At 43.5% G+C, this 26,903-nt stretch overlaps 1 protein-coding gene and 1 long non-coding RNA gene across 2 annotated transcripts; one reads left to right on the top strand and one right to left on the bottom strand.

Annotated features, from left to right (window-relative positions):
- Positions 1-26: 26 nt before the first annotated feature.
- LOC128301678 (GPI ethanolamine phosphate transferase 3) lies at positions 27-4,389 on the top strand. The gene is made up of 3 exons (XM_053038268.1): positions 27-209; positions 285-3,347; positions 3,410-4,389. The coding sequence occupies exons 1-3, from the start codon at positions 27-29 to the stop codon at positions 3,602-3,604; spliced, it is 3,441 nt and encodes a 1,146-aa protein (XP_052894228.1). The 3' UTR covers positions 3,605-4,389.
- A 4,277-nt stretch (positions 4,390-8,666) lies between these two features.
- On the bottom strand, positions 8,667-26,320 carry LOC128303943 (uncharacterized). Its single transcript, XR_008287399.1, has 4 exons — positions 26,219-26,320; positions 22,015-22,289; positions 10,534-10,880; positions 8,667-10,273 (listed from the first exon to the last, which is right to left on the bottom strand). It is a non-coding gene; the product is annotated as an uncharacterized LOC128303943 (long non-coding RNA).
- Positions 26,321-26,903: the final 583 nt, after the last annotated feature.

Here is a 26,903-nt window from a genome sequence, read left to right as displayed (position 1 = left end):
GTCCATGCGAAATCCGGCATCCAGGGATGGCAAAGAGTAGAAATTTTGTGTTCGTACTGGTGTGGCTTTCGCTGCTGATAAGTGCCGGTATACATCTGTTCTCGAAGGGGTTCTTGCTAACACGCGTAGCGCAGACGAACGTGAGCAGCTGCATCAATTACGACCAGTATCGGTGCGAAAGTGATGGCAAAAATGGTTCCACACAGAAGGTGGTTGCTCCCAATTGTGCTTGTAAATCACCAGTCGGAACGTTTTGCTAATCGTTTACCGTTGTTTTTCTATAGAGTGAATGCAGCGGAGCGGACAAGGTATCTTCCATTTTGCGTGATGTCGACGTTGCCGCGGGCATCTGCTTTCCACCGAAGGCACGCGTTATTCTGCTCGTAATCGACGCACTTCGGTACGATTTCGGCTTGTACAATCCGGATAATGCGCATCCGGCACCGTACGAAAACAATCTACCCATCCTGTCGGAGCTGTTACGTAAGCATCCGGATCATAGCAGGCGCCTAAAGTTCATAGCCGATCCTCCCACCACAACAATGCAACGGCTGAAAGGCATAACCACCGGCAGTTTGCCCACGTTCATCGATATCGGATCCAACTTTGCATCGCCCGAAATCAACGAGGACAATCTTATCGATCAGTTGGTACGGGCCAATCGCACAACGGTTTTCCTCGGTGACAACACCTGGACGGAACTGTTCCCCAACCGGTTTACGCGCGAGTACCCGCATCCGAGCTTCAACATATACGATCTGGATACGGTTGATAGTGCCATCCAGAAGCAACTACCGCGTGAAATGGCCCGGAACGATTGGGATCTCATCGTTGCTCACTTTCTCGGTGTGGATCACTGTGGCCATCGGTACGGTCCGGCGCATGATGAAATGCGACGCAAGTTGAGGGAAATGAACGACGTTATCCGGAACGTTAGCGAGCGTATGGCGGACGGTACAACGCTGCTTGTGATCGGTGACCATGGGATGACGAAAACGGGTGACCACGGTGGTGAGACGCTGGATGAGGTGGAATCGTTGCTGTTCGCCTACTCCAAAGGAAGCCCTCTGCTATCTCGCGGTTACGATGGACACGTTGATACGATGCAACAGATCGATCTAGTGCCAACGCTGGCCACGCTGCTCGGCGTCCCTGTGCCGTACTCCAACCTTGGCCAGATTATGTTCCAACTGCTGCCCGATGTACGCGTCGATACGTTCCTTCGCTATCAGCTGGCACTGGTACATTTGTGGCAGAATGCCCGCCAAGTTCAAAACTACTTCCAACAGTACGGAGAACCACGTCCAACCGATCCTACCGCATCGTTAGATCCGGATCAAGACCAAGAACTAGACGACGAGGAAAACATGTTCCTGATGCTGACACAGCGCGTCAACAGCGTTTACACCGAGGCCGCCTTCCAAAGCTTCTCCGGCGATTTGCGCCAATATCTGAAAGGAATTCTCGAAGGCTATCGGCGCGTCTGGGTGAAGTTCGACCCACAGCTCATCTCGCACGGTCTACTGATCACCTTTCTCGGTTGCTTCGCGATGGCAATCCTTATCGTGAACTCGTCCTCCCATCAGCTGGCCGCAATGTTTACGGAAGGTACCACATCGTACGCATTCTTGCTGGTGTTCTTTGCCGCCCAAACTGGGTACGCGTTCCACGAGCTGTTTGGGCTCAGTTCCGCCCTGCACGGTGTGATTCTGTTCGGATCGATCGCCAGTGTTGCCCTGCTGGCACTGCTAGCGATGCGCCACTGGGTAGCGATCACGGAAAACATGGCTGCCTGGAAGCGTTCCGCCAACGTTATAACGCGTGCCTCCTTTGTCTTCACCACGTGTGTGTTCTTTGCGAACAGTTTTATCGTGCAGGAGCAGAAAATACTTTCCTACGTGCTGATGGGGTTCTTTCTGGTGACGCTCTTCAAACTGCACCGTTTGGGTGGTCGTTTCGCTTTCCCACGATTACGCCTGAGTGCATTGCGGAAATCAACGCTGGCGAAGCTAGTGGCACTGACACTGTTCGCGCTGGCACTGATACGCATCTCTGGAGGATACTTCCGATGCCGGGAGGAGCAGGCAAATTGTACGGACCATTTGGTAAAGGTACCGATCGCAACTTCACCTACGGAGGGACAACGTAAAAGAGGCACCGATTCGGACATCGAAGTGGTACCGTGCGTGGCACTCGTGCTGTACATCGTTTGCACGCGCATTTATCTGAGAGCGTGCGGAAATCTGACCGGGACGAGTTTGAACGTACTGCTGGCACGGTACGGTCCAACCGTAGCCGTTGTTTGCACCTGTGCCCACTTTACCGTATCGAAAACGAGCGTACAGAGTGCCATTCCGCAGCTACACGTCGATGCACTGGCGTGGATCGTTTACGGCCTGTTGCTGGTACAGATCGGTGTACTCCTCGGAGCGCCCCTGCTACTGTACGTGCTTCCGAAGCGCACGGACGTGCTGAATGTGCTGTACGCCGAACGGGGCAACGTTGCGCCGGAGATTTATCGACAGCTCAAGGAAAACTATCGCGGACGATCAGCCGACGGTGATGGCTCGCAAGAGATACCGATCGTATGCGGTCTCGGCACGGTCTACTCATCCGTGTTCATTTCCGCCGGCGCTCTGCTCACCATTACGCTGGCCCTTCTTCTCGGATCGCACGGCACGATGGGACTAATACTGGTGAACAGCGTCGCGGTCGCGTACGGCATTATTGCGTCCATCCTCCAGTACGAGCAATCATCCACCAGCCTGACCGCCTGCATACAACCCTCCTTCCCGACCCTTCTCACCTGGGTCATACTGCAGCAGTACGGGTTCTTTGCGACCGCACATCAACCGACACTGTCGCAGATCGACTGGAATGCGGCATTTGTCGGGCGTACGTATCACTTCGATGGCAGCAACATCCTGTCCGGTCTGCTCGTGCTGCTCAACACGTTCTCCGTCACGTTTCTACTGTCGGTGCTGTTTCCGCTGCTCGTATTCGTACCGTTCTGCGTGTACACCATGTGGCCAACGTTAGCACAAAAGCCCATCATCACACCAAAGACACCGACAGTGGGGCCCACAGCATCACCCTCACAATCAGCTCGAGCGCCGAAAGGTGATCCCACCAACAGCAGCACTCTGCGCAAAATTACCTCCGACGGTGGAAGTGTCGAGTATCGGAGTGTGACCGTTAATAAGGCGGAAGAATCGGCCGATGTCTCAACGACGGTAGGCGATTTCGACATCACCAAGGGTGAGCTGAATCTGTACGAGAATGAGAAACTGTTTCTTGGTACGGTTTTCAAAACGGCTTGCCAGCTAATACTGCTACAGTCCCTCAGGGTAAGCAGAGACACATTTCCTTTAACGCCCGTAAAGTCTTAACGAGTTTGCTTCGTTTGCAGATATTCTGTGCCATGTTTGCCTGTACGCTACACTGTCGCCATCTGATGGTGTGGAAGATATTTGCACCCCGGTTCATCTACGAAGGTATCGCCAGCTATGTTATGTTTGTCGGTGTAATACTTGGCTTCCTGCTGCTGCTTCGCGTCCATTGGGCGGTTGGTACTCTGATCACGGCAATCAACAAGCGCCGATAGGTAACGGCCAGCACTCGACGTTTGGCAGGGTGTAGAGTTAATAAGTATCGCCCCGTGGATATTACACAAAGCGGTTCTTCGGGATTACACCGGCTCATTTAAACCGCCGTTCAACCAAACCACCATTTTTAACCATCGGAACCACCCACTCTCTAGTCTTGTGTTCAGTATCTCAACCGTTCCGTAACGTAACGGCCCTCCTGTATAGCCTTATCGGCTTCTTCTCTCGATAGTGGGCTTTGAAAGAAATAGACGAGTAACCCCGGTGGTTGATAGCGCGACTATTTGTGTTTTAGGTAAGTTCGTTTTTTTTTTGTAATGTTAGTGACTAGTCCCGCCCGTGAGAGATGGGAGTATCGATTATTAGAACGTGGACATGTTTATGCCTTCTCGTGAATTTGCAGAATAGTTTGCGTTTTCGTTAAGTTATGCATTTGCACAAATAACACATTCAGTGAACAAAAAGAAAACGACTGATTTGAATTAATTGTTGTACGTAAAGCTGAACATCTCACATATAGAGGGCGCCACCTATTGCTCCAAGCGTTTCAGCAATTTTAATCAATGCGAAATTCCAAACAAACGAGCCGATTTTCGATTTCCAACACCAAGAGAGCATGATATGATGAGAGGTGACATCAATTCCCCTCCTTCGAATACATTGCCCACCACTATCGCATTCAACCAAACTCGTGAGAACGATCGCTAGTGCAAGTGAGATAGATGACATGCCTTCTTTCCATAAGGTTCCCCATGTACTGATAAGCACGCACACGATAATAACATACAGGAGAAGTACCGTTATAGAAGGACTGTTACAGGGTGGTTATTACAATCCGGTATCAGCTAACTATTTTATTATCTTTACGTTTTTAATAATACTAGTAAAGGAATACAAATTTTATTGGCTAATAACATCACTAAAGAGCGGATGATTTTTTATTCTTAACAATGTAGACCCCACATGATCGTGATCTTTCTTTCTTATATTAAATGTTTAGTTATGAAAATAAAACTAAAATATGTTAAAAAATAACAAATCCTCTTTTGCACGATTTTTCAGACCGTTCATTGTTGAGACAATTGTCAAAACAGTGAATAATCTTAACATTTAAATAAATCCACAATAATTTATTAATCAATTTACCGGCAAATAATAACAACCGCATGATAGTTTACAAACATGCAACAAATAATACCATTTGTTTCACTTAATTACGCTACACTCTCACTTAAATTCCACACAAAATTATAATGCAAATTTTTTTAATTCGTTGTGCTAACATTTGTTTTCAACCACCCTGTAGTCATCCGGTTAAATACCACCTCTTGATTTGGATGCTCTCTTGTTATATGAAACGCAGCGCTGGTGCAATTTTTGAACGCGTGAATCCGTCGGCAGATGCGAAATTCCATACAAACGAGCCGATTTTCGATTTCTGACACCAAGAGAGCATGACATCATGAGAGGTAACATCAATTCCCCTCCAGAGAGCGTGACAGACGATCTTCTAATACATTGGCTACCACCGCTATCGCATACAACCAAACTCGTGAGAACGATCGCTAGTGCAAGTGAGATAGATGACACGCCTTCTTTCCCTAAGGTTCCCCATGTACTGATAAGCACGCACACGATAATAACATACAGGAGAAGTACCGTTATAGCAGAGCTATTACAGGGTGATAATTACAATCCGTTGACAGCTAACTATTTTATTATCTTTACGTTTTTAATAATAATAGTAAAAGAATACAAATTTATTTACTAATAACACCACTGAAACGCGGATGGTTTGTTATCCTCAACAATGTAGACCCCACATGATCATGATCTTTCTTTCTTATATCGAATGTTTAGTTATAAAAAGGAAACAAAAATATGTTAAAATATAACAAATCTTTTTTTTCACGATTTTTCAGACTGTTAATTGTTGAGACAATTGTCAAAACAGTGAATAATCTTAATATTTAAATAAAATCACAATAATTCATTAATCAATTTACCGGCAACTAATAACTACCGCATGATAGTTTACAAACATGCAACAAATAATACCATTAGTTTCATTTAATTACACTACATTCTCACTTATAATCCATACAAAATTATAATGCAAATTTTTGAATTCGTTGTGCTAACATTTGTTTTCAATCGCCCTGTAGTCATCCGGTTAAATACCACCTCTTGATTTGGATGCTCTCTTGTTACATGAAACGCAGCGCTGGTGCAATTTTTGAACGCGTGAATCCGTCGGCAGATGCGAAATTCCATACAAACGAGCCGATTTTCGATTTCCAACAACAAGAGAGCATGACATCGTGAGAGGTGACATCAATTCCCCTCCAGCGAGCGTGACAGACGATCCTCTAATACATTGCCCACCACTATCGCATACAACCAAACTCGTGAGAACGATCCCTAGTGCAAGTGAGATAGATGACACGCTTTCTTTCGCTAAGGTTCCCCATGTGCTGATAAGCACGCACACGATAATAACATACAGGAGAAGTACCGTTATAGCAGAACTGTCGGCAGATGCGAAATTCCATACAAACGAGTCGATTTTTGATTTTGGGATAACAAGAGAGCATGTTATTTAGGAGGTGACATCAATTCCCCTCCTGCGAGCGTGTAGCTGTTCCGCTTTCGCATGATATCATGGAGTGTGATAGCAGATCTTCTAATAACTGTCCATAATAAATATCACATACTATCAAACAGTGGAACACGTGGAAGTTATTTTATTGGTTTTATTGGTTTTTTTATTTTATTTTTTTTTCATTCTGATGAATAAAGTTATCCACCGCTTTCCTTCCCTTTTCAATTGTGTCTATACTATCTTAAATTCTCCTCTCTGGTTCAAGAAAAAGGCTAACGAGAATCTAATAATTAATAATGTTTGTTTGTTGTCTTCCTTTTGTTTTACAATGTTTATCTGCCTTTCCTCTGTACCCTAGAAAAATTACCGTTTCCCAATAATTAACAATAGTTCACGCCTGTAAATGGTTTATCCAAACTCGCTCTATTAGTGATTGAGTGCTCTATAATTTTGTATAAATTCTAACACATCATAACATGTTTTCTTGCTAAACCAAAACAAAAAAAACACCTTTTTCACACGTACGTATTATTCCTTATTCTGATTTTCAGTCAAATTTAACGCTTGAAACGTTTGCTTTGTGTTGCTGTTCCCTTTCGAACACTTTTCAATTTGAATGATTACCACCAACAGCCGAAATGGACATCGCCGCTTATCCTAAAACATCGCATCGTTAGAAAACTTTTCCAGCAATTAATGGGGCCCCGACATTTGTTTTCACAGACTATTGTTTTCGTATAACCCGCCCCACCTAGAAACTCCCACCGAATAGCGCACTGGCGATTTATGTTCTTCCGCGCGTCCACTATTTTAATTTCATTATCATACTGTAAGACCTAACCGGTTGCACATTCACGCTTAACACTCACACGCCCTTGCAATATGTTGTAACACATTAACAGGAGCTTCGAGAAAATCAGGAGGATGGAAATCTGGTAGGCGCTGTAATAACTGTCTGAAAGTTGAACGTTGAACGTGTCTGAAGGAAGAACACACCTTCAAGGATCTTCACGAAGCAGGTGCTAAATAATGCGTACTGCAGGGCACGGAACTTGATCACCGGTGGATCATCATCCGGTACGGACTGGAGCAGCCCGACGGTAGAATTTTCGGCCAGCTGCGACAGAACGGCTATTGTTTGTGTGGGTTCGAAGTTCATGTACGTATCTCGACTGATAATGCATCAGCACTCACACGAATTACTCGTTTGATCGCTTCCGATATCTGCACGGGTGGGAAACAGAAGGAGAAAAGATATCGATTTAGATTCCATTTTTTATTGTTGGCTTGCTGCAACACTTACCACACCCACGAAACTGCCGGCATCACCGAATGCATGGGAGATAAGAATCTGGAAAGCTTAACAATCAGACTAATCTGACCAAGAGCACTATTGCAAATGAGATAGATGACACGCATTCGTTCCCCATTAGGTACCCCATGTACTGATAAGCACGCACACGATAATAACATACAGGAGAAGTACCGTTATAGCAGAGCTATTACAGGGTGATAATTACAATCCGTTGTCAGCTAACTATTTTATTATCTTTACGTTTATAATAATAATAGTAAAATAATACAAGTTTTATTGGCTAATAATATCACTAAAGAGCGGATGAGTTTTTATCCTCAACAATGTAGATCCCATATGATCGTGATCTTTCTTTCTTATATTAAATGTTTAGTTATAAAAACATAACAAAAATTTGTTATAAAATATCAAATCTTCTATTTTCACGATTTTTCTGACCGTTCATTGTTGAGACAATTGTCAAAACAGTGAATAATTTTAACATGTAAATAAAACCACAATAATTTATTAATAAATTTACCGGCAACTAATAACAACCGCATGATAGTTTACAAACATGCTACAAATAATACCATTAGTTTCATTTAATTACGCTACACTCTCACTTAAATTCCATACAAAATTATAATGTAAATTTTTGAATTCGTTGTGCTAACATTTATTTTCAACCACCCTGTAGTCATCCGGTTAAGTATCACCTCTTGATTTGGATGCTCTCTTGTTACATGAAACGCAGCGCTGGTGCAATTTTTGGACGCGTGAATCCGTCGGCAGATGCGAAATTCCATACAAACGAGCCGATTTTCGATTTCCAACACCAAGAGAGCATGACATCATGAGAGGTAACATCAATTCCCCTCCAGCGAGCGTGACAGTCGATCTTCTAATACATTGGCTACCACCGCTATCGCATACAACCAAACTCGTGAGAACGATTGCTAGTGCAAGTGAGATAGATGACATGCCTTCTTTCCATAAGGTTCTCCATGTGCTGATAAGCACGCACACGATAATAACATACAGGAGAAGTACCGTTATAGCAGAGCTATTACAGGGTGATAATTACAATCCGTTGTCAGCTAACTATTTTATTATTATTTTTTAATAACAGTAGCAAAAAAAAATCAAAGTTTTATTGGCTAATAACACCACTAAAGAGCGGATGATTTTTTATCCTAAACAATGTTTCTTAAATTAAATGTTTAGTTATAAAAATTAAACAAAAATATGTTAAAAAATAACAAATCTTCTTTTGCACGATGTTTCCGACCGTTCATTGTTGAGACAATTTTCAAAACAGTGAATAATCTTAAAATTTAAAAAAAACCCGTTCGTCTTAGCTTCTGAAATATCTTCTAGCTTCAAAACTATTTCCCCAAAAGACACAGCAATGCAATTCTATGCCTCCAAAATCCCACTCGATTGGGGCTTCCTTCACTGGAAGCAAGAAAGCCCCAGACTCAAACCGTATTTTTCGCTGGCTTACATACAGTAGTTACTGACGCTCAGTCTCTCCATTCGCTTATTGCTATATCTCTCGTTACATTGTCCTTAACCTCTTTCATTATCCTCTAATTCAAGGTCAGTACAGAGGGGAGACCAATTTACTAAACAAATGAATAAAAAAGATACATTTTGTTTCTGAAATGTCATCTGATTTGTTGCTGATACATCTTCTACACCTGATCACAGCCGCAAGTCTCTACTGCTACACGTGATCGCTATCTATATTCCTCTGCTAAAGGTTAAACTATCGAAGAAGATCTTCATCTATCAACAATCAGAGATGAGATGTACAAATAAATCACACTAAAATTCTAGGCCTACAACAAACAAGAACGGGCGCGCGCCCAAAATTCGTAGTATTTATCTCTAAATCTCAATGGTTGCATAATTGGAATAAATCCCTAACAACATAAAGCAATATTATTTCGCCAAACTCTGAACGGAAATGTTTACCTTAACAAGAAGATATTCAACACTGAAAAAAGCATTCGTAACTGCACTTTATCGCTCGTTACATTAGAAGGTTAGCTGTTTGCAAGCACCAGGTGTTATATCGAACAATGGCATTTATCACAGTGCAAGATAATGATCACATCTCCGTACGCTACCTATTCTTTGAACCGATTGTTTTGCCATCTGGAATAACAGCACCCACCTTCCACAACTGTGCATTCTGACGCATACTCATTAACCCATAAGATACCGCTAGCTCCGTACTGCAGCAGCAGCGCCAGGTTTCGCACACGAATGGATCGTTGATTGTCATCGCAAGACGCATTCCATTCGACCAGCCACAGTTTGTATGCAAATGACGGTACGCTGTAGACCGGTATCACCAAACTTGACTCATCCACTGCCCCTCCCAGTGCGCGCTGGATCTGGCCATCGGGTATGCATCACGTGCTGCCATCAATTGTGTCAACTAGTTTGCGCGTTGATCGTACGGTGCGCCTATTGGTGTGATGTGATTTTGCGTGTCAGCACAACCAGTCAAAAACTATTCATCTTCATCGTTAATAGAACCGCGCGTACTGGCCGGGAGCACCCGGTTAAGCACCGTTGTAATGGAGGTTACGTGCGAATCCGTACCACCTTGCTGCATGCAACGGTTGTGCCTTCGGTGGTGTGCCCAAGGTACGTCCCAAGTTGCAGTTAGATTGCAGTTCTTGTCCACCACCACATCGGCTGAGCTGCGCGTTCATAGCCAGTAGATCACCCTCGCATGATGATGGTGATGATTCGTACCTGAAACATATGAAACAAACTTGATCAAACACACTCACACTCGAGTCATTTTGTCTCCCGAACGATCGAAAGATGATTAATGTTCACGATACTTTCGCTTTAACGATCGCTAGAGCGCGATCGTCGGGGTTGCGGTGGTGATTAAGACGCGAATATGATCGTGATCGCGAATAGCGACAGCGAGCCACGGTGGTAATGGAGTGTTTAATTATGAGTGTGCGACTTTAAGATGGACGGTCTGTATCTCACACTTGACCTACCCTCTTTACACCTGGCCAGCTTTTGACATCGGCTGTCAGCAGAGCGCACGGAGCATTGGTGGCGTCTCCATTAGTGTTAAGTGGCGCTAGACGTGCATTGCTCATCACCTCAACATTCCACCATCGGGAGGAGAACAGCAATACATCACTGGTTTTATTGTTTACAGCCCTCGTAGTGATTGCCATCATCTTGTGTTATTGTTTGCGTATACGTATACAGCTGTTACTTCTGTCGTTTCATACAATTTCCTTGCTGGTAGATTGCGAGATGCAAATGCCCAAATGACTTTCTGAAGTTGATGGAAATTAGAAGAAGTTCGGGAGAGTCCTCTTGGTAGTATTGTTTGCTAAAAAGATACAAAAAGATTGAATGATTGTTAGTTTAATGTATATATGACGAGTTGCAAACAAATCGTTAGTCATAAGGACAGTTAGGGCAAATCAGTCATTAGGACCCTGTTATGACCCTGTTCGGGTCCTTAGTGAGTATATACAGTCACACAGCTACCGTGAGTAATAACATGAGACACTGCGAAAGTCACATCAAGGAATTGTTAAATGATCTCACGTAATTGACTTGAGCTATTTTAATAAATGTTACTAGTCCAACGGAGCCTAATTGTTTGAAGGGTAGTAAAGTATATCGCACAACCCTTGTAATCTTCTTGTAGTCCTGTAATATTGATCTATAGCCAGGAGCACCTTTCTATTGCCCTTTAGTAAACGGTTAACGTCTGCTTAGGACAATGTGTATGTCCCAAAGGTGGATGCATAATTCCTCCAGATGCGGGATTGAAAAATGGGCCAGATACATCATTTTAAGCTTATTTTTTCCACATTCTATGGACAAACAAGAACTTCAGTATATGAACAATTCTTTAGACTGCAATTTTGCACAATAATAAAATTAACAGATTTACCTAAATATTCATTTTTTACGCAGGTTATTCATTTACTTCAATTATTAATTATTCTTTACTTATGTAAATATTCCAATATGACATGACTTTTTTAACAGTGATATGTCAGCTCAGAACGAAATGTATAAAACTTCTGTACGAACGAACCAAAAGTGATGAAATATACATACAAATTGTTCCAAATCGACATTTTACGTGTTGCAATTGGAAATGGAACAAACAATGTTCCATGTTTCACACAACAACGACAAACAAACATTCCTCATCACATAATTTGACCAACTTTTAGCACCAACAGCCACCCCGCAGCAGCCCGCAGCGTGTCTTTTCAATGTCACCACGACGATGGTACACGGTTAGATGCCAGAAACCGGAAACAGAACCGTATGTGATCGCACTGTCAAAATAGGATATTGTAAATAAACACAATCTTGTGCACAGAACGCATTGGGATCGCGATCGTGAACGATTACAACCCGCCATCGTACAATGTGTGTGTGCGAAAGGCAATAAATTCTAACCCAATTCAGCTTGGGACAAGATTGGGAGGAGGGTTGAGCCGTGTGTGATGGCCTGTTGCCCGCCGCCCATCTTGCGCGCCATCAGTAGGGCCACGTGGCCCACAAATCAGACCACTGTGCGAACTGGTGATGGCCGATGGCGAATCTTTTGATAAATGGTCTTGGGGTTGATGGTAGGGAAAGAATCTTTCCTCCGTTCTATTTTTTTTTTCGTTCGTTTCTAATAACTACGCCATCCCATGGGACACACAGTACTACTCGGTGTCGCGGTCGTGAAGTGGTTGCCAACTTCAAGCTTTTTGTTTTCGCTTTGCGTGTTCTAGTTGCGCCATTTCCCATCCACGTGGTGGCGGGCGAGCAACAAATTGATTGATTATCAGAAGTCCAACTCCGCCGAGAAAAGGGAAGAGATGGCGCACGACGGTGTGTGTCTGTTTGCTAGTAGACCGTGTTCTACGCTGTTGGACGAAAGGGGGACCCCGAACGGCGGTATCGGAATGTCGGTCCAACATCTGGGGGTTGTTATGAGCACTTCCTCGAGTGAGCGCGCTCGATCGAGTATGCCGTGCCCTAGCGCTAGTGCATTACTTGGGTTTTTTTGTTTTGTTGCAATGTGGCATTCAGATGTGCTCATCATCACATCTCGCTCACGAAACGCTTTCACCAGACCTTTTCAAAAACGAGAAAAACTAAGCAAAAAAAACCGACCCCAACCCCAAACGACACCAGAAACGATTGCAAATCTCGTTTACAAGGTGCAAGGTGAATGCGATGAGGGGAAAAGAAGGAACGATGATGACGATGATGATGATGATGATGATGAAGAGGTGTAAAGAAGTTCCATTCGATTTTCGCGAGTGGAAAGGCGTTATTAATGATGTGCGACCATCGCTAAAATGGATAGAATCTCAGCCGCAAGTCCGCTTCCGCAAAGTCAAACCAATTTAAAAGGTGTTAAAATTAAGCTATCCGCATAGAAACAGGGAATTTCGTTCGATGTGATGAAAATAGCAAAATATTGCAACCTTATCAAATGTGCTCCTAATGTTTGGATGATGGGTAAAGCAGCTAATTAGTCGAATAAGTTCAACTTATATTTTCTTTTGTTCAATTTCTTATAGGATTATACAAAAACGAATAAAAAGAATTATAGAACTGCGACCATTATACAACCTGTTGAAGATACTGTGCTGGCAAGCAGAAGGCAGTAAAAGACAGCAACTATTAAACTAGAATACTAGCCTTTACTAGAATTGTCTAATGGAAAAAAATTGTAGTTGTTGAGACTCGGGCCAGTAGTGTATCTAATTCATATCTCCTGGTACTGTACATTCGCATATCCTGGTGCAATTTCGTTTATACTTTAAAGTCACAGAGTCGATATTCTTCTCTGCAATTAATTTAACTAAACATAAACGTTTTTATGCGCTAAGGAAAACCATAACGCCACTACTTGGATCACATTTTCTACGATTTACGTACATTTACGATTCCTGATTAGTCCAACGCCTTCTACGTTAAAGTAATACGAAACATTGATGTTTAAGCACGATGCCCACCCAAGCAACACCGGGCCTATCGGTAGCGGCACCGGTCTTCACAAGACAGGACCAAGGTAAATTTCATCCGGACCCAATCTCCGTACACAGGAATTACTAACCGGTTGCGGGTAAATAAAGTCAAAAAAGCTAGAAATGGTAGGCCTAGACCTCCTGAAGATGTCATGCCCACAAAGAAGAAGGAGCTCTTGCGTAGCCGTGTAACCGGGCCGATATAGCTAGTAAAATCAAACAATCACAATTAGTCGCAAGCAAATCTGTGTGTTCGAATCAAAATGCATTAATTGCACTTACAATTGCAATTGCATTCATCCCCTATCCTTATGGTGCTGCTCAGCTTATCAAACCCGTCGGCATCTGACCTCCTCGTTGCACAAATGCTTCAATTATGGGTCGCGGTCCCTCTTCAGTCGCTTCTGTTACGTAATGAGGAGAACGGGAAGACGTCCGCGTAATGCACCCGAAGGGCTGCATTCCACACACAACCCAACAACTACGCGCGCTGCCGTTTGTTTTTCATTTTATTTTCACATCATCTGAAGAGGGAAAATCGAGAGAGGTCAGAGTGGAGAAAGAAGGTTGGCAAAACTGAACCAATTCGCGACAGTGACCGGTGACGGCTGTGCGCACCGCAGACATCGTGTCGTGTCGCGTCATTTCACGCACGCAGATTGATGGACACCATGGATGACAGTTTGGTGGGGATTGGGCGGGGAGGGGGAGGGGGGGGGAGGAGGGTCTATTTGAAGGAATTCGCGAACGCTCCGCCTCGGAGCAGTGCGTTTGACGTTATGGTATCTCCTCTTCGGATGGACCAGGGTGGAGATTGCTGCAAAAATGGCAGAGAGCGAGTGTGGGAAAGCAGGAGGTATGGAAAAATGCATGAAAATAGAACGGAACATGCCACGGCGTTCTCTTTGACATGCCCCCTGGGCCGGTGGAATCAACCGGTGGTTTCCTTTTTTTGTGTCCGGATCGTGTCGACGCACAGAGTCAGAAGCGGCAAGAGTTTGGTTGGCCCGGTTTTTTCTTCTTAATTTTTAACAGCCCCCAAAAACCCAATCCGACCACCGTTGACTCATGCCACCGGGGGTTAGTCATCGTTCTCCCCATCCACGAAAGAAATGGAACCGAACATTCATTCAAACGGTGAAATGCAGCCGTACACAGATTCGCAAATTCACCCCGAGGTGGTACGTGACGGCAAGCGTAAACCAAATCAAAACGTGCGTTTCGTCCACCGCGAACGCATTTCGTTTCGCTCGCGCAGACACCCGTTTACGCGTTTTGTTGATGAGCTTTAGAAAACAATTATCGGGCTCGCGTTCGTCCTACTGGCGGCAACAGGCAACGGGAATGATTGATAGGTTTAAAAAATTAAAACAATCCCAAAAGATGCTTTTTTGCAGCTTACGCATGGATACAGCACGCATGCAGCAGCAGACCGAAGGCAACTATGTTCAAGGGATGCGCGTCGTGGGGCGGCGCCTGTTACTAGGCGCATTCACGAAAATTGTGAGCGAACAAATTGATGGTATATGTTTGTGCCAAGCATAAATAAACTTCACCCAATATCTTGAACAATCACGTTCGATTACCGGGTACCGGGTTTACGCGGAATGGATGTATGCTTTGGGAGTTCGATTCGATCAAGCATGAACGGGACATGTACCGAAACTGCGCTGGGTAATAAATTACTAGACGAGTTATTTTTGTTTCTCTGCAATGCAGTAATTTGTACCAGTTAAAGATCTTAAGCATTAAATACGCTATCAAGGATAGCAACAAGTTTAACTTACTTTGAAGATTATTTGACTGAAGGACTGTGAGCAGGTTGTCTGCTTCGTTAGATATCTGCAAGAAAGCATTGAAAATTTTTTGAAAAACATTGAAATTGGATTGCAAATAAATAAGAGAAATATCAGATAAATGATGACTCAGTGACTGTACTGGTAGATAATAAAGACAATGGCGATTTTAATTAAGCGGTTGCGGAAGCTAAATGAAGCCCCTCAAACCCGAAAAGGTCCCAAGCTAAGTCTTGATTTTCTCTTGACTAAGTGAGTAATGAATGGCGATCGTGATGGATTAGCCTGTATTTAGTCCCTAGTTTTGCGCGATTATTAAGGTTCCCATCGGCTAGGTCTGGAGTCTCCTAACTGCCTAGTGGACAACCTGTCTTAGTTTTGTCTTTTATTGCTACTATGTATTATGTACTGTCCAAATTTGATGTCACCGGTCGATTTGTATCAGATACTGCTACAGACGGGCAACTACTTTCGAAGCATTGTTCGGACTTCAGGCGTTCAGGACTTCAGACTCACAGAAGAGAAGTAGTCACGTGGTTAGGCATTTTGGATTCGTCAGATATAGCTGATCAGGCATCTATACTATCATCTTCCATTTAGCAACTGATCAAACAGTGTCAAACAGCAGTCTCGTAAACAACAGACGTGATCGTAAATTGCAACATAATCCAAACATGAAAATCGAGGCCTAAGTGATCTTTTCTCTGTACTCTCTGAACTTTGAAATATTCTGAACGTTCTGGTACTAGAATTCTTTTGGAATGGTTAAGAATTACCCTAACCTTTAGAATAACACTCCGCAGAAATGTACACAACCTTTAAAGCACAAATATCAAAAGGACAATCAAATCCAATAGGCAATAGGCAATTCTTGACAATCTTAAACGGACAATATGGTTCTATGCATCACATTATCTTCAAGAGTAACCTCGTTTCACCCAACGACCAAGGGCCTTCAACTGGCTGTTCATGGGCTCCAACGGGCAAAACCCGCCACCTTCAGGGTATGGTGAAATATCTCAACTTTTGCCATGACTCATTGCGCGACAGGAAACAATAAACATGAGCCACCCGAACAGGAAATCACAGGCGACACATCTGAGCAGACAGACAGTGAGACTGGCGCGACGCTTGCATGAATAGAAACGCTTTTACTGACTGAATCTGAATTGGTATTTTGCTGACACAGGTCTACCTACCCAGACATTCAGATAGCACTCGTACTAAAGAGTTTGAAAGATATGACCAAGGTTTTTTGGACAAAATTTGTTTAACTCAGCAAAGTAAGATAAAGGCTCAAGCTTCGATTTTATCAAAGTAACCGGAGTCACTGCGATGTTGAAACCTATCGCAAGTTCCATGAATGTTGCAACTATTCTGCAGCTATCGATCACTTAGGAGTTGTATAAAGTTAACGTTTATAGCTTTCAAATAACTCAACTGAGCACCATCAGCAGAGTTCTTCAAGCTAGACAGATCTTCAAGTAATGTACATATCGATAGCTGTTGCGGCAATTGATGAAAAAGTTTACACAACCATAATTGCACGGCACAAAAATCGATTTTGATGCAAAATTCCCCTCCCTAGCACCGAGATCAGCTGAGATCATCTTAATCACACCACACGGTTTCACTTTCCGATTAGGATCAACCATACCACGACCACACGATCGCAACAAAGGTTCGGCATGGCTACCTGCGCAAAAGGGAAACAATAATCTACCGTATCCGAAACATTGTAACCCTTCGGGCGCAACATCGGACCCGATCAAAGACAAACCATTAAATGCCGTGCAAAGTCAGCAGTACACGGGCGCTCGCGTTTCACGTGGCACGATAACATCACATCCAGCGTTAAATTCGTCCCTCCGAAGAATGTTCCGAGATGGTGGCTGAAGGGGAGTCCCATTTATTCGATCAAATCGCCCAGACCCGGAACGCTTCGCTTCTAGTACAACTGTTCGAATGGCATTAGATCCCGCAAAGTGCTATAGCATGTTCACCATCTCCCCCCTTTTTTGTTGTCCGCACAATAATTATACCGACTCTTGGGACGCGTTACAATTGCCACACAATCGTTTGGCGCTGGGTGCAATATGTGTCGTTTGGTGCAATGCACACTCGTCACCCCGACACCCATGACACGCCATTCATGTGGCAACTCTTCAACATGCTCCCTCCGAACGGTGGAACTCCTTCGTGTGCCGGGAATGGATCCGTATGCAAATCACCCCAACGTCGCTCCGTTGCAGGCTGCACTTGTGCGGAGAGTGCATTATGGAAATGCATTTTAGCCACGAAGCCGTCTCGCAAACGATAATAAGCAACGCGATGGATATTATGAAGCAAAAATTGCATCCCAAAATGGATTTATTCTTGGAATATTGCGTGAGCTCACCGTCACCGTGTTGTGGTGCGAGGGAGGGTGTGTGTGACATCCTTGCGCAGGGAACCATTAATGCCGACACCTTGCCGACCGTACCGCCGAGTTCGGTGACAAATTACTAGCTAACCTTGCGTGTGTTTCGTTCCACAGTGCAACGGTGTCAGTGGCGTTGTATTGAGGCGTCTATCATTGGCCTAGGATTCCCCAGGCTTCGGCAGAACAAAACGCGACAGATGAGGTGCGTTTAGAAATCGGAATAAATCCACCGCGGAATGTGTTAGGCCCTTACGTTTAGCGATGAGAACAGAATAATCTGGGGCTTGGTGGTGGGTTTGGGTTCCTTTTCTACCCAACCACCAGCCTTGGCATGTCTGGATATCAAATTATGATAAAGTAGATCTCTCCCTCCGCATTGTGGCTGTAATCTTCGCCAATAAACGTTGTAATGGTTTACCGAGAGCGCGCACATAAAAATGTCAGATAAGACACGCCAAACAACTTTGATAGCCGTTTGCTACAACCGCATCCTAATCAAAGCACACACAAACACACAAACGAGCAGTAATGTACAAAAGAAAACTTAAAACAATACCCATAAAGATGTGATCTCGTTCTTCAAGATCGCTAAAAAAAACACAAGTGCAAGATGAGAACAGAGTAAAGACCCCCGCAAAATTGCCACATCGTTAAAGCGAACGGCGTGTGGAAAGCGTCTAGGATGATGGCAGCTATTAGATTCCGTCTAAACCGATTACGGTGTGATAATTGAACGGCAGCACTTTGGCAACACCTTTCGGATAGCATGCCGCTGCTGCGAACGATTGAGTGGCCTCGTGAAAAGGTGCAACCTTCTGACTTCTTTTACAAAATCGAATCGATGGAAGGTGGTGTGCCGGAGGTGTCAAACCTTGGTGAGATTTAACTTGCCATAAGGAATTGGACATGATGATGAACATGGCGATGGTGAAATAAGTTGTATATAAATGATTTTGTAGAAAGACCTCCTTGGGTTTTCCAATTTCTAAACTACAACGATAAATTCCAATAATTTTAGTAAAAAAAGCGTTAATATTAACCTATAATACTAGCTGATGTACGTTCTACCAGCAAACTGTTTTAATAGGCAGTACCTTCGGAAGTTCTGGATGATTAAAGCTACTCGAAATTTTTACTAACTGCAAAGATTTCAGTCAGTGCAAAGCTTTGGCCTATTAGACGACATGGTTGTACTTGGAATAAGCATCATCCAATTGGGTTCTGTCAAACAAGCTACAAAATAAACCATGACTTAGTCAGAATAACTCTCCCAAAGGAAACAAGAACAAAAACAAAAACAGAACAAAAAATTAATCAACTTATGAATTATCCTCTTATAATTCCCTGATAAATTACAACATATTTGCACATAATACTAAGAATTTCTAACAAGTTCATAAAGAAAATTCCGCAAAGATAGCAATAAATCGCTTTCGCCATCCCTGATAAATCCAGCACACGAACCTATTTCCCTCGGCCACATCACTTTCCACTAAGGCCAAAAGAAATTGACGAATCTCTCTCTCTCGATCTAGACAACCTACCGCACCAATATCCTGTTTGCTACATTTCACGGCCGCAACACGCCAAAAACCATTACCTTCCATCTCGAACCGATGCGATGATGATGGCTGGCCGTAGTAGCTGCTTGTGCTGCTTTTATTTTAATCCTCATTCCCCCACCGTTGTTATCGTGGGGGCGCGTTGCTGAGTTCTTAATTATCGCCGAACACATTCGTCTTCCCTCCCATTCGATGATGGCCCGGTCTCCAGGGCACTTTGGCCGATGAGCGTGGGCGGCGGCCGATATTATCGTCATCGCTTTCTTTTTGCAGGTGAAAGAAGCAGGTTTACCCTCCAAACTTGGGCAACCTTCTTGCCCGCGATTCCGTGCCTAACCTGGACACTCCGATATGGTTCTGAGTTTTGCCTTCCGTTTTACCTTTTTTCGTTGACACGGTACGGCGCAGATTAAAGTGTTAAGGGGAGTGTGCACACTCCGTTCAATCTTTTCCTCCCAGTTTTTGGCCTTAGGATTCTTGTGCCGCTATGGAGCCAACGGAGAAGTTTTAGAATTCACCGTTCTACTTCAAGCATCCGCAATCTGCACAGCTTCAACGCCTGCAGTACGGAGGTTGATAAGTGGCAATGTTGTGCATTTCGGATCCGCCGTGATGCTGCTGCTGTTACCGAGCATCGCGTTGCTTTTAGCAGATTTTATTTTTGCTATTGCTGCTGTAAGCCACCTCACAAAATGATGTGAACCTTACTTAAGCGACGAGGAACTTCTGCTGCCGGTGGTGCTGACGGGCACAAACCCCAGGTCTTTCTTGACAAAAGTCAGACGGGTGGTGTTGTGGCGGTACGATCGCTTTCTGTATCAGAGAGAGTCATTTGGTTTATTTCCTCCTGGGGGGTTGTTTTTTGTGCAACATTTTGCAATGAACTTGTAGTATTATTTGAAACACTTTTCAAAGGGTGCCCTTGTTCGATCGCTCGATTCGCTGTTAGAGTAGTTTGTTACAAGGAAACCCTCTAGTGCGGAACCATTTAAACGATTCCCTTAATAAACTATTTATCTAACAGTGAGGGCTTTGGGATGCTTAACATACAACCGTAAATGGTGGTACTTGTAGTTGAATTATTAAACATGGAATGACTAATTGACAATCTTTCTGCTTCACACTCTGCAGAAGTAGGAACAAATCGTCAATCATAGGTGATCATCCGCTTCGTGCTATGCTCATTAAATACCTCGTTTCAATTGTTTGATTTGTTTGTGTCCACCTTTCACCTCCTGTATTGTGTTCCATAGTATAATCCTCTCTTTAATTCCTACTCCCTTCCTAAACCACTTTTACCTAGTTTTAAACTTTATTTTAAAAATGAAATATGTTTGTATGTTGAGCCATTAAGCAGATATGATGTAATTAAAAATAAATAAATAAAATAAATTAGTTTTTAAAGAGCTAAAGTTCTTCAAAACACCAAAAATTTTAAACCCCGATAGGATCAGACTAAAGGTTTGATGAAGCATTCTTTTCACTGTTATGATCGACTTGGATAAAAGAACTACTAGAGCTATTTACTTTCACAGCCAGTACGCGCTTCTGCAAGGGTTAACCATCTGGCGCAAGTGTCTTTTTAACCACTGAAGCAACAACGCACAGCTACGACGAGCGCAACAGGCAACAGATGGAACTCCGGTGATGGTTCTCTCCCTCCCGGCCACCGATGCCAATTGCATACCCAGCATTCGTGTGCATGTGCATCCCATCGTGTCTAATCGTTTGCAACCCCATTAGAAGCACAATGTACGTAACGCGAAAAAGCCATGCAAAGGAGGACCGGAGGACCGCGCTTGTGTGTGATCAATTAATTTATTAAAAAGAAATATAAATTCATCCCACTGCAATAACGCACAACACACACAACAAAAAAACAAGCAAAACATTGCTTGCATACGCACTACTGTGCAGAGTGCATTAAATAATTGCAACAACGGGGTAGATAAAGCTCCAGCGGTACGGTTAACGTTTCGCTTTTGCGAACTATTTTTTACTTTTGCAGCATGATGATGAACAGAACGCGTCCACTGACAGGAACTGTGTGGCATTGGGAGTGCGGAATTATTTGCTCCACTAGCGCAATTGGTCAATACTTCCCGTTCTGATGTAATTCCCATGCCAACAGCGATGCTTTCACTGGAAAGTGTGGGGCATGAAGCACCCGTGGTGGACCCGTGTTTCATTGACTCTGGCGGCCTCGTGCGTCCGTACGGTTCTAGGTCAATTCGAGAACATGTGAGGATCGCATCGTGAATGTGATACTCGCATCGTGATACGACACTTAAATTACCACCATTTGCCAGGGAGAGACGGTGAGCTCACTCGGTCTTCGCACCCGTAACCGCGGCACGATTGGCAATCGCTGATGTTTGCTTAATTGATATCGCAATGATTGAAGCTCACATTCCAGTGGAAAGGAGACGACGCTTAGAACATGCGATTGCGTAATTGCTACGGACGGGATCACTTTCTTCCTTATCGAATGAATTCATTTCCCTACACGTGTCTATCTAATCGGTTCGATAATTATTGAATGCGTATGTTTCGCTTTAAAGGAATCGATTGAAGTTGCTCATGCCAGTTATGAAGTTAAATCTTAGGCTCTGGCTATGTAATGTGGGATGAAATATGAAAATACATTCAACATACATTTCTGAATATAAAAAAAAACCTTTGAACTTACCTGAATTTACGGCTAGAATGTCGTACGATTTTCTGATGTTCGTCACGCATTGTTCAGATAGATCGTGGTGGTGGAGGCTCTTTGGTCACGAGCTACTGATCTACTATATCATTCCTTGCCACATAAGCGCCTGTACTGTAGTGTGTGCTGTGTACGAAACCGTCAATCTTACGCCGATTCTTCGCAACGAGCGTGCGCTCACTTTTGCCAGCAAACGAATATGTCATTCAAACAGACTTTGTTTACGGACACTGTTTGACGATTTATAATTCCACCTAAAACGAATGACAATACAAAATTAAAAAAAAACATGTGTATAGTTATATTTAACAATGCAATCAAAACCATGCCGCCCAAAACGGAGATAAGAAAGAAAACATTTTTATTGCTTCACACAACAACTTGAAGACATTACTACTGATGACCTGAACTTCAGACCCCCCAAGTGCGAAAAGATATTTTTAGTGGGTTCAACAATTGCACCTCACTAAATTGTAACCTTCATTACATTCGTTCCTCATTCGTTTGCAGCATCGCGTACGTAGTATGGTTCGCGCAAGACTGCACGCATCACGTTGATATATGAAACAAGTGTTGTCAAGTTCGTATATCCGTAATTAAAATGGGTTCACCCATATCGTGACATATTTATTGTGTGCACAATACGATATGCGTTTCCGTTGGGCGCGAATTTCCCACGAAGAAGGAAAAACATTGGAATGTGTGTTTGCAAAAAACGATCTATTTCAGGTGCTACACAATCGCAGACAAACTCTGTTTCGTGTTTTTGTTTCCTTACTTCGTGCTTCGTGGCTTCAGAATTGAATTCATCACATAGTTAAACTGTACATTATTAGTTGTTACTAAATATTCCTATGCAAACCTACCCCTAACCAAATTGCCGTCTGCTTTACAACTTCAATCAAATGTTTCTCAGAGACGAGTGTCAAAATTAGCATTTCATTGCTCTTCTACTGGTCTCAGAATTATTAAATTGCCGAATGCTCATCTTGTAATAGATGTGTGATTTTATACAAAACATATCAAGAACAAATTTGCTCCCAGAAACTCCTCGGCCGAGGAACACAGTCGCTACGATTAATCCATCGGCAGAGTGCAAATATTAGACGATGTTTCGCATTCCACGCGCAGTGATGTTTACGAAAATGTTGGCCACCCGTTTGGGAAGAGGCTGAAAAGACAAACCAAAGCATCCAATAACTAGGCCATTTGAATCTCCAGTCAATTTGAAGATGTATTTTTAAACAACCAAATCCAACGGGGCCTGCATTGCTATGCGCGTGACGTCAAGTGTGATCACGATGGCTGGATGATGGAACCAATGACATGAAACAGAAGGTAAAACAACGAATGCAAACGCATTATACATTATAAATGGCGAAGGAAAACACTCTTCGCTGCCTTCCGACTGCATCAACCAACGGCCTAGAATCGCCTTTTCCCTGACCACGTACACATTAAGCTAATCCACATCTGGCCACACACACACACACCAACGCTAGCAAATGCGGGTGAGACAACCAACAAGCGGCAAGTAGCAAACGAAAAAAAAAAAACAGAAAGAAAGCTAATAAAATAAAATCCCACCATGTTGTGTCTGCACGCAGTTGCATGATGTTTGCCTTGCCTCGTGCTGGGGCTTGATGGATTTGCGTACGGTATGCCATGTATTTAATGTTTTTTTTTGCCTATTCTGTCCGGCACTGACCGGGGTTGACGAGATGTGTGCCAGTGCAACGGTTGGATGGGATGATATCATTCGTCGTAGGCAAAATGTGACCGAATGTTTGCAACCGTACCAGACGGGTCCGTCCGTTCGCGCATATGATTCAACGGGTTTGGCCACGATTAGCCGTGATGCGATGAGCGGTGAAGTAGTACGCCACCGGCCATAGTCCAAGCCGGTCTGTAGCTTCCGTTCCCCTTCTTCCTCTAGCGTCCCCAGCTCGCTGGGTGGGCAAAAATGCAGAGTGTTGCTCGTGCACGCTGTTATTACCAGCGTTTATTGGTTCAAATGTTGTTTAGACACTGTCCCGGTGCATAAAGCGATGCGTAAACGAATATCATGTTGGAATTTTATGTCATTTTTCAAACTGCTTTCGCACGTTTCATTGCCGTCTCCTGCTGTTATTCGTGTTGTATTTTACGTTCAACGTACATTTTCACGGCATTTGATGTTTTTCAATTCCGATCTAGCCTGTTTTTAAGCACTCCATCCATCACGCTCATGTACTATTTCCAGAATTTCTATCAATGTGCTATAACTTCAGGCGTTTGATGACTCAATAAACACTTGTCTCATATCTGACTCGGTCACGAATTCTTTACAAAATAATCGACTGTTTTTTTGGTTTCCTTTGCATGATTTATCCGTAGCTCGATACTCGTACTCAACATTCCCGCACTGCATCATCCCAGCATTCCAAGTGGCAACTTCAACCTCTAAAAGAGCAAATAAATGAGTTAGAAAATGGAGATTTATATAATTCTTTTATATACTGTCACTTACCTAATTTCTCCCACCGAAGCAAATCAAGTTCCCTATCTCAGACTAATCGTTAATTGTTGTTGATGATAAAGAATGTCTTCCGTTCGGTTACGTCTCGTTCGCCATCGCGCATTGTGGTAGGACAAACTGATCGTTTGTACATGTATCTAAAATATCCACTGGAACACGTTTCGCTTTCCTGCATGTTGTCACACTAATTCGATTATCGCATTTCTTTTCGCGCCGTCAAGGCATGACGATAAGCGCGTTCGTGTAATTATGATCGATGAGGTTCTACGTTGGCGCCACCGTGTCCCAATCCTTCAGATGCGGCAGTAGTACGAAAATCGGGTTGAAACAACATCCTCCCTTATACGCGCACTGATGGGTAAATAAACTCACGGAAAATGCACACATGTGTGTATGTACGGTTTAGCTAGCTACACAACAAAACGCTTGCAACAACATGGGAAATATAAGAGAAATTAAAACAGAAAACCCATCACACTGTTAGCAATGCGCTCTATCGCGTACGATGCCGAAAACAGTCAAGTGTGGCGGATGTTATTTATTATTTATTAGTGTCGTACGTGTTTTAAACGGGATTTTCGTTTTTCTTCCTCTCGCCGTTCGCTACAGTTACAGCACATTTTTCCTACCCACCCCCCCAACGCATCTCAAATTCCCCAAATTCAATAGTTCCGTTTCTCTACAGCCGTGGCCACGATGTATAATTGCCGTGAAGTTGTTCACACTTGTACTGGGCCGGGAGTTTCGGGCCAAACGGGTTGGTTGGGGAGAAAATTTTTAACCGATGACTTAACACCAAACTGCTGACCCTGACCAATTCCGACCGACCGAGAACACCGAGAGCACCGAGAGCAGCATCATGGCACAGAGGGGTAGTAACTCAACACGACACCGTGGTCGCGTGTTCTTGAGCGATCTTGCTCACATGGAGACATGATGTCAGCTGTGCGAACTCGCGCCCATGACGCAATAGACGGACACGGTACGGTGTTTCACTTGACGACGTAATCGGCCCCAACAGACGACCGGCCCCGGTCGCAAAACAAAACGCCAACGACGTATCATTCACGTATGCAAATGAATGAATTCGTACGATTCCAAGAAGTGATCGTTCATTAAAAAATCACCCGCAGAATGAAGCGCGTGTGTACTGCACGTGTAAACGGGAGGTTTTGAAAATTGGTACACTAGGATACAATATCCACGCGCTTCGGAAGAGAATCATCATCCGATTTTCGAAGAACAACAGTCTGATTCACTTCCTTTCGGGCACGTGGGACGTTGGGTTTTGATCATGCTCTATCAAAAGTGGTGTCGATCTATTTGGGGCTGGATTTGCATTCCAATCAGCTTAAAAATATATTTGAAAGTCAATGGGTTGATGGATGTAGTGAAATAAAAATAATGTAAAGAGGTTTGGTGTGAGCCAAGTTGGTACAATAGTGACGTTCAGGATCGATAACAAAAGCAGCCCAGATTCGTGCTGGGTTTAGCATAGTATTGATCATCGTCTTTTGTCATATAACACTGTAATGTGTCATATAAGGTTAGGAGGATCACCAAGAACAGTGCTTGGGCATTCAAACAATTCAGGAGTTCAATAAATTACTTGTTCAACCTATCTACAAGCACCGAGAGTATCATATTAATGAATGCATAACTCACCAAGATCCGGAATGCAGGAGAAACCACCGAATCCTACTATGTAAAACTTTAAAGTCCACTCTTGGGAGATCCATCTCCCATGTTCTTGTAACGGATAAAGTGTAATCCCGTCTAAAAAGAAAAGAAAACAGATCAAATGTTTAGAGTTTTTAGAGACAATTAGTTTTCTATAATCTTTTGTAGTTTCTGTTTTAACATAGGATTAACGTCGAGTATTCCGCTCTTTTTCTACAGCACCGAAAACCATACATCATACTTCACCATAATGAGGCACAATGAATTCCTTTAATATGGCGACAACACAAAGGCACGCGTTGAGTTGCTGGTCTGATATATCGAGAGATCAAATATAGTTCTCCACACAAGTGGCACACAGACTGACGAAAGAACGGATGATTGAAGAACAGTACGAACGTGATTACTTTCCCGAGCGCCGGACGTCACCGACCGCTAAATGACGCTTTAAAACGACCCTTAAATTTATGTCTCTATCAAGTCGTAGTTCAACAGTGTCCGCGTCCACCAAGGCATGGTACCGGTTGTCTAGTTTTCGATGGCAGAAAGAAGAAAGAATCAAACATCAACAAAAAAGGTCAATTAGTAAGTTGTGTGAGTGGTGTGTTAACCATTTGTGTTACCGTCAACAAACACCATTGATCTGTTCTATGGAACGTGCCAATTTTTG

The sequence above is a fragment of the Anopheles moucheti genome, chromosome 3, assembly GCF_943734755.1.
Source record: "Anopheles moucheti chromosome 3, idAnoMoucSN_F20_07, whole genome shotgun sequence".
Lineage (NCBI taxonomy): Eukaryota > Metazoa > Arthropoda > Insecta > Diptera > Culicidae > Anopheles > Anopheles moucheti.
The sequence above is the reverse complement of the archived record's forward strand: the minus strand, read 5'-3'. Positions and strand labels throughout refer to the sequence as shown.

Excerpts from the sequence above, each read along its gene's own strand:
- LOC128301678 (XM_053038268.1), top strand. The coding sequence starts at position 27 with ATGGCAAAGAGTAGAAATTTTGTGTTCGTACTGGTGTGGCTTTCGCTG. Across the intron at positions 210-284 it reads AAAATGGTTCCACACAGAAG|AGTGAATGCAGCGGAGCGGA; the intron begins GTGGTTGCTCCC and ends GTTTTTCTATAG. Across the intron at positions 3,348-3,409 it reads TACTGCTACAGTCCCTCAGG|ATATTCTGTGCCATGTTTGC; the intron begins GTAAGCAGAGAC and ends CTTCGTTTGCAG.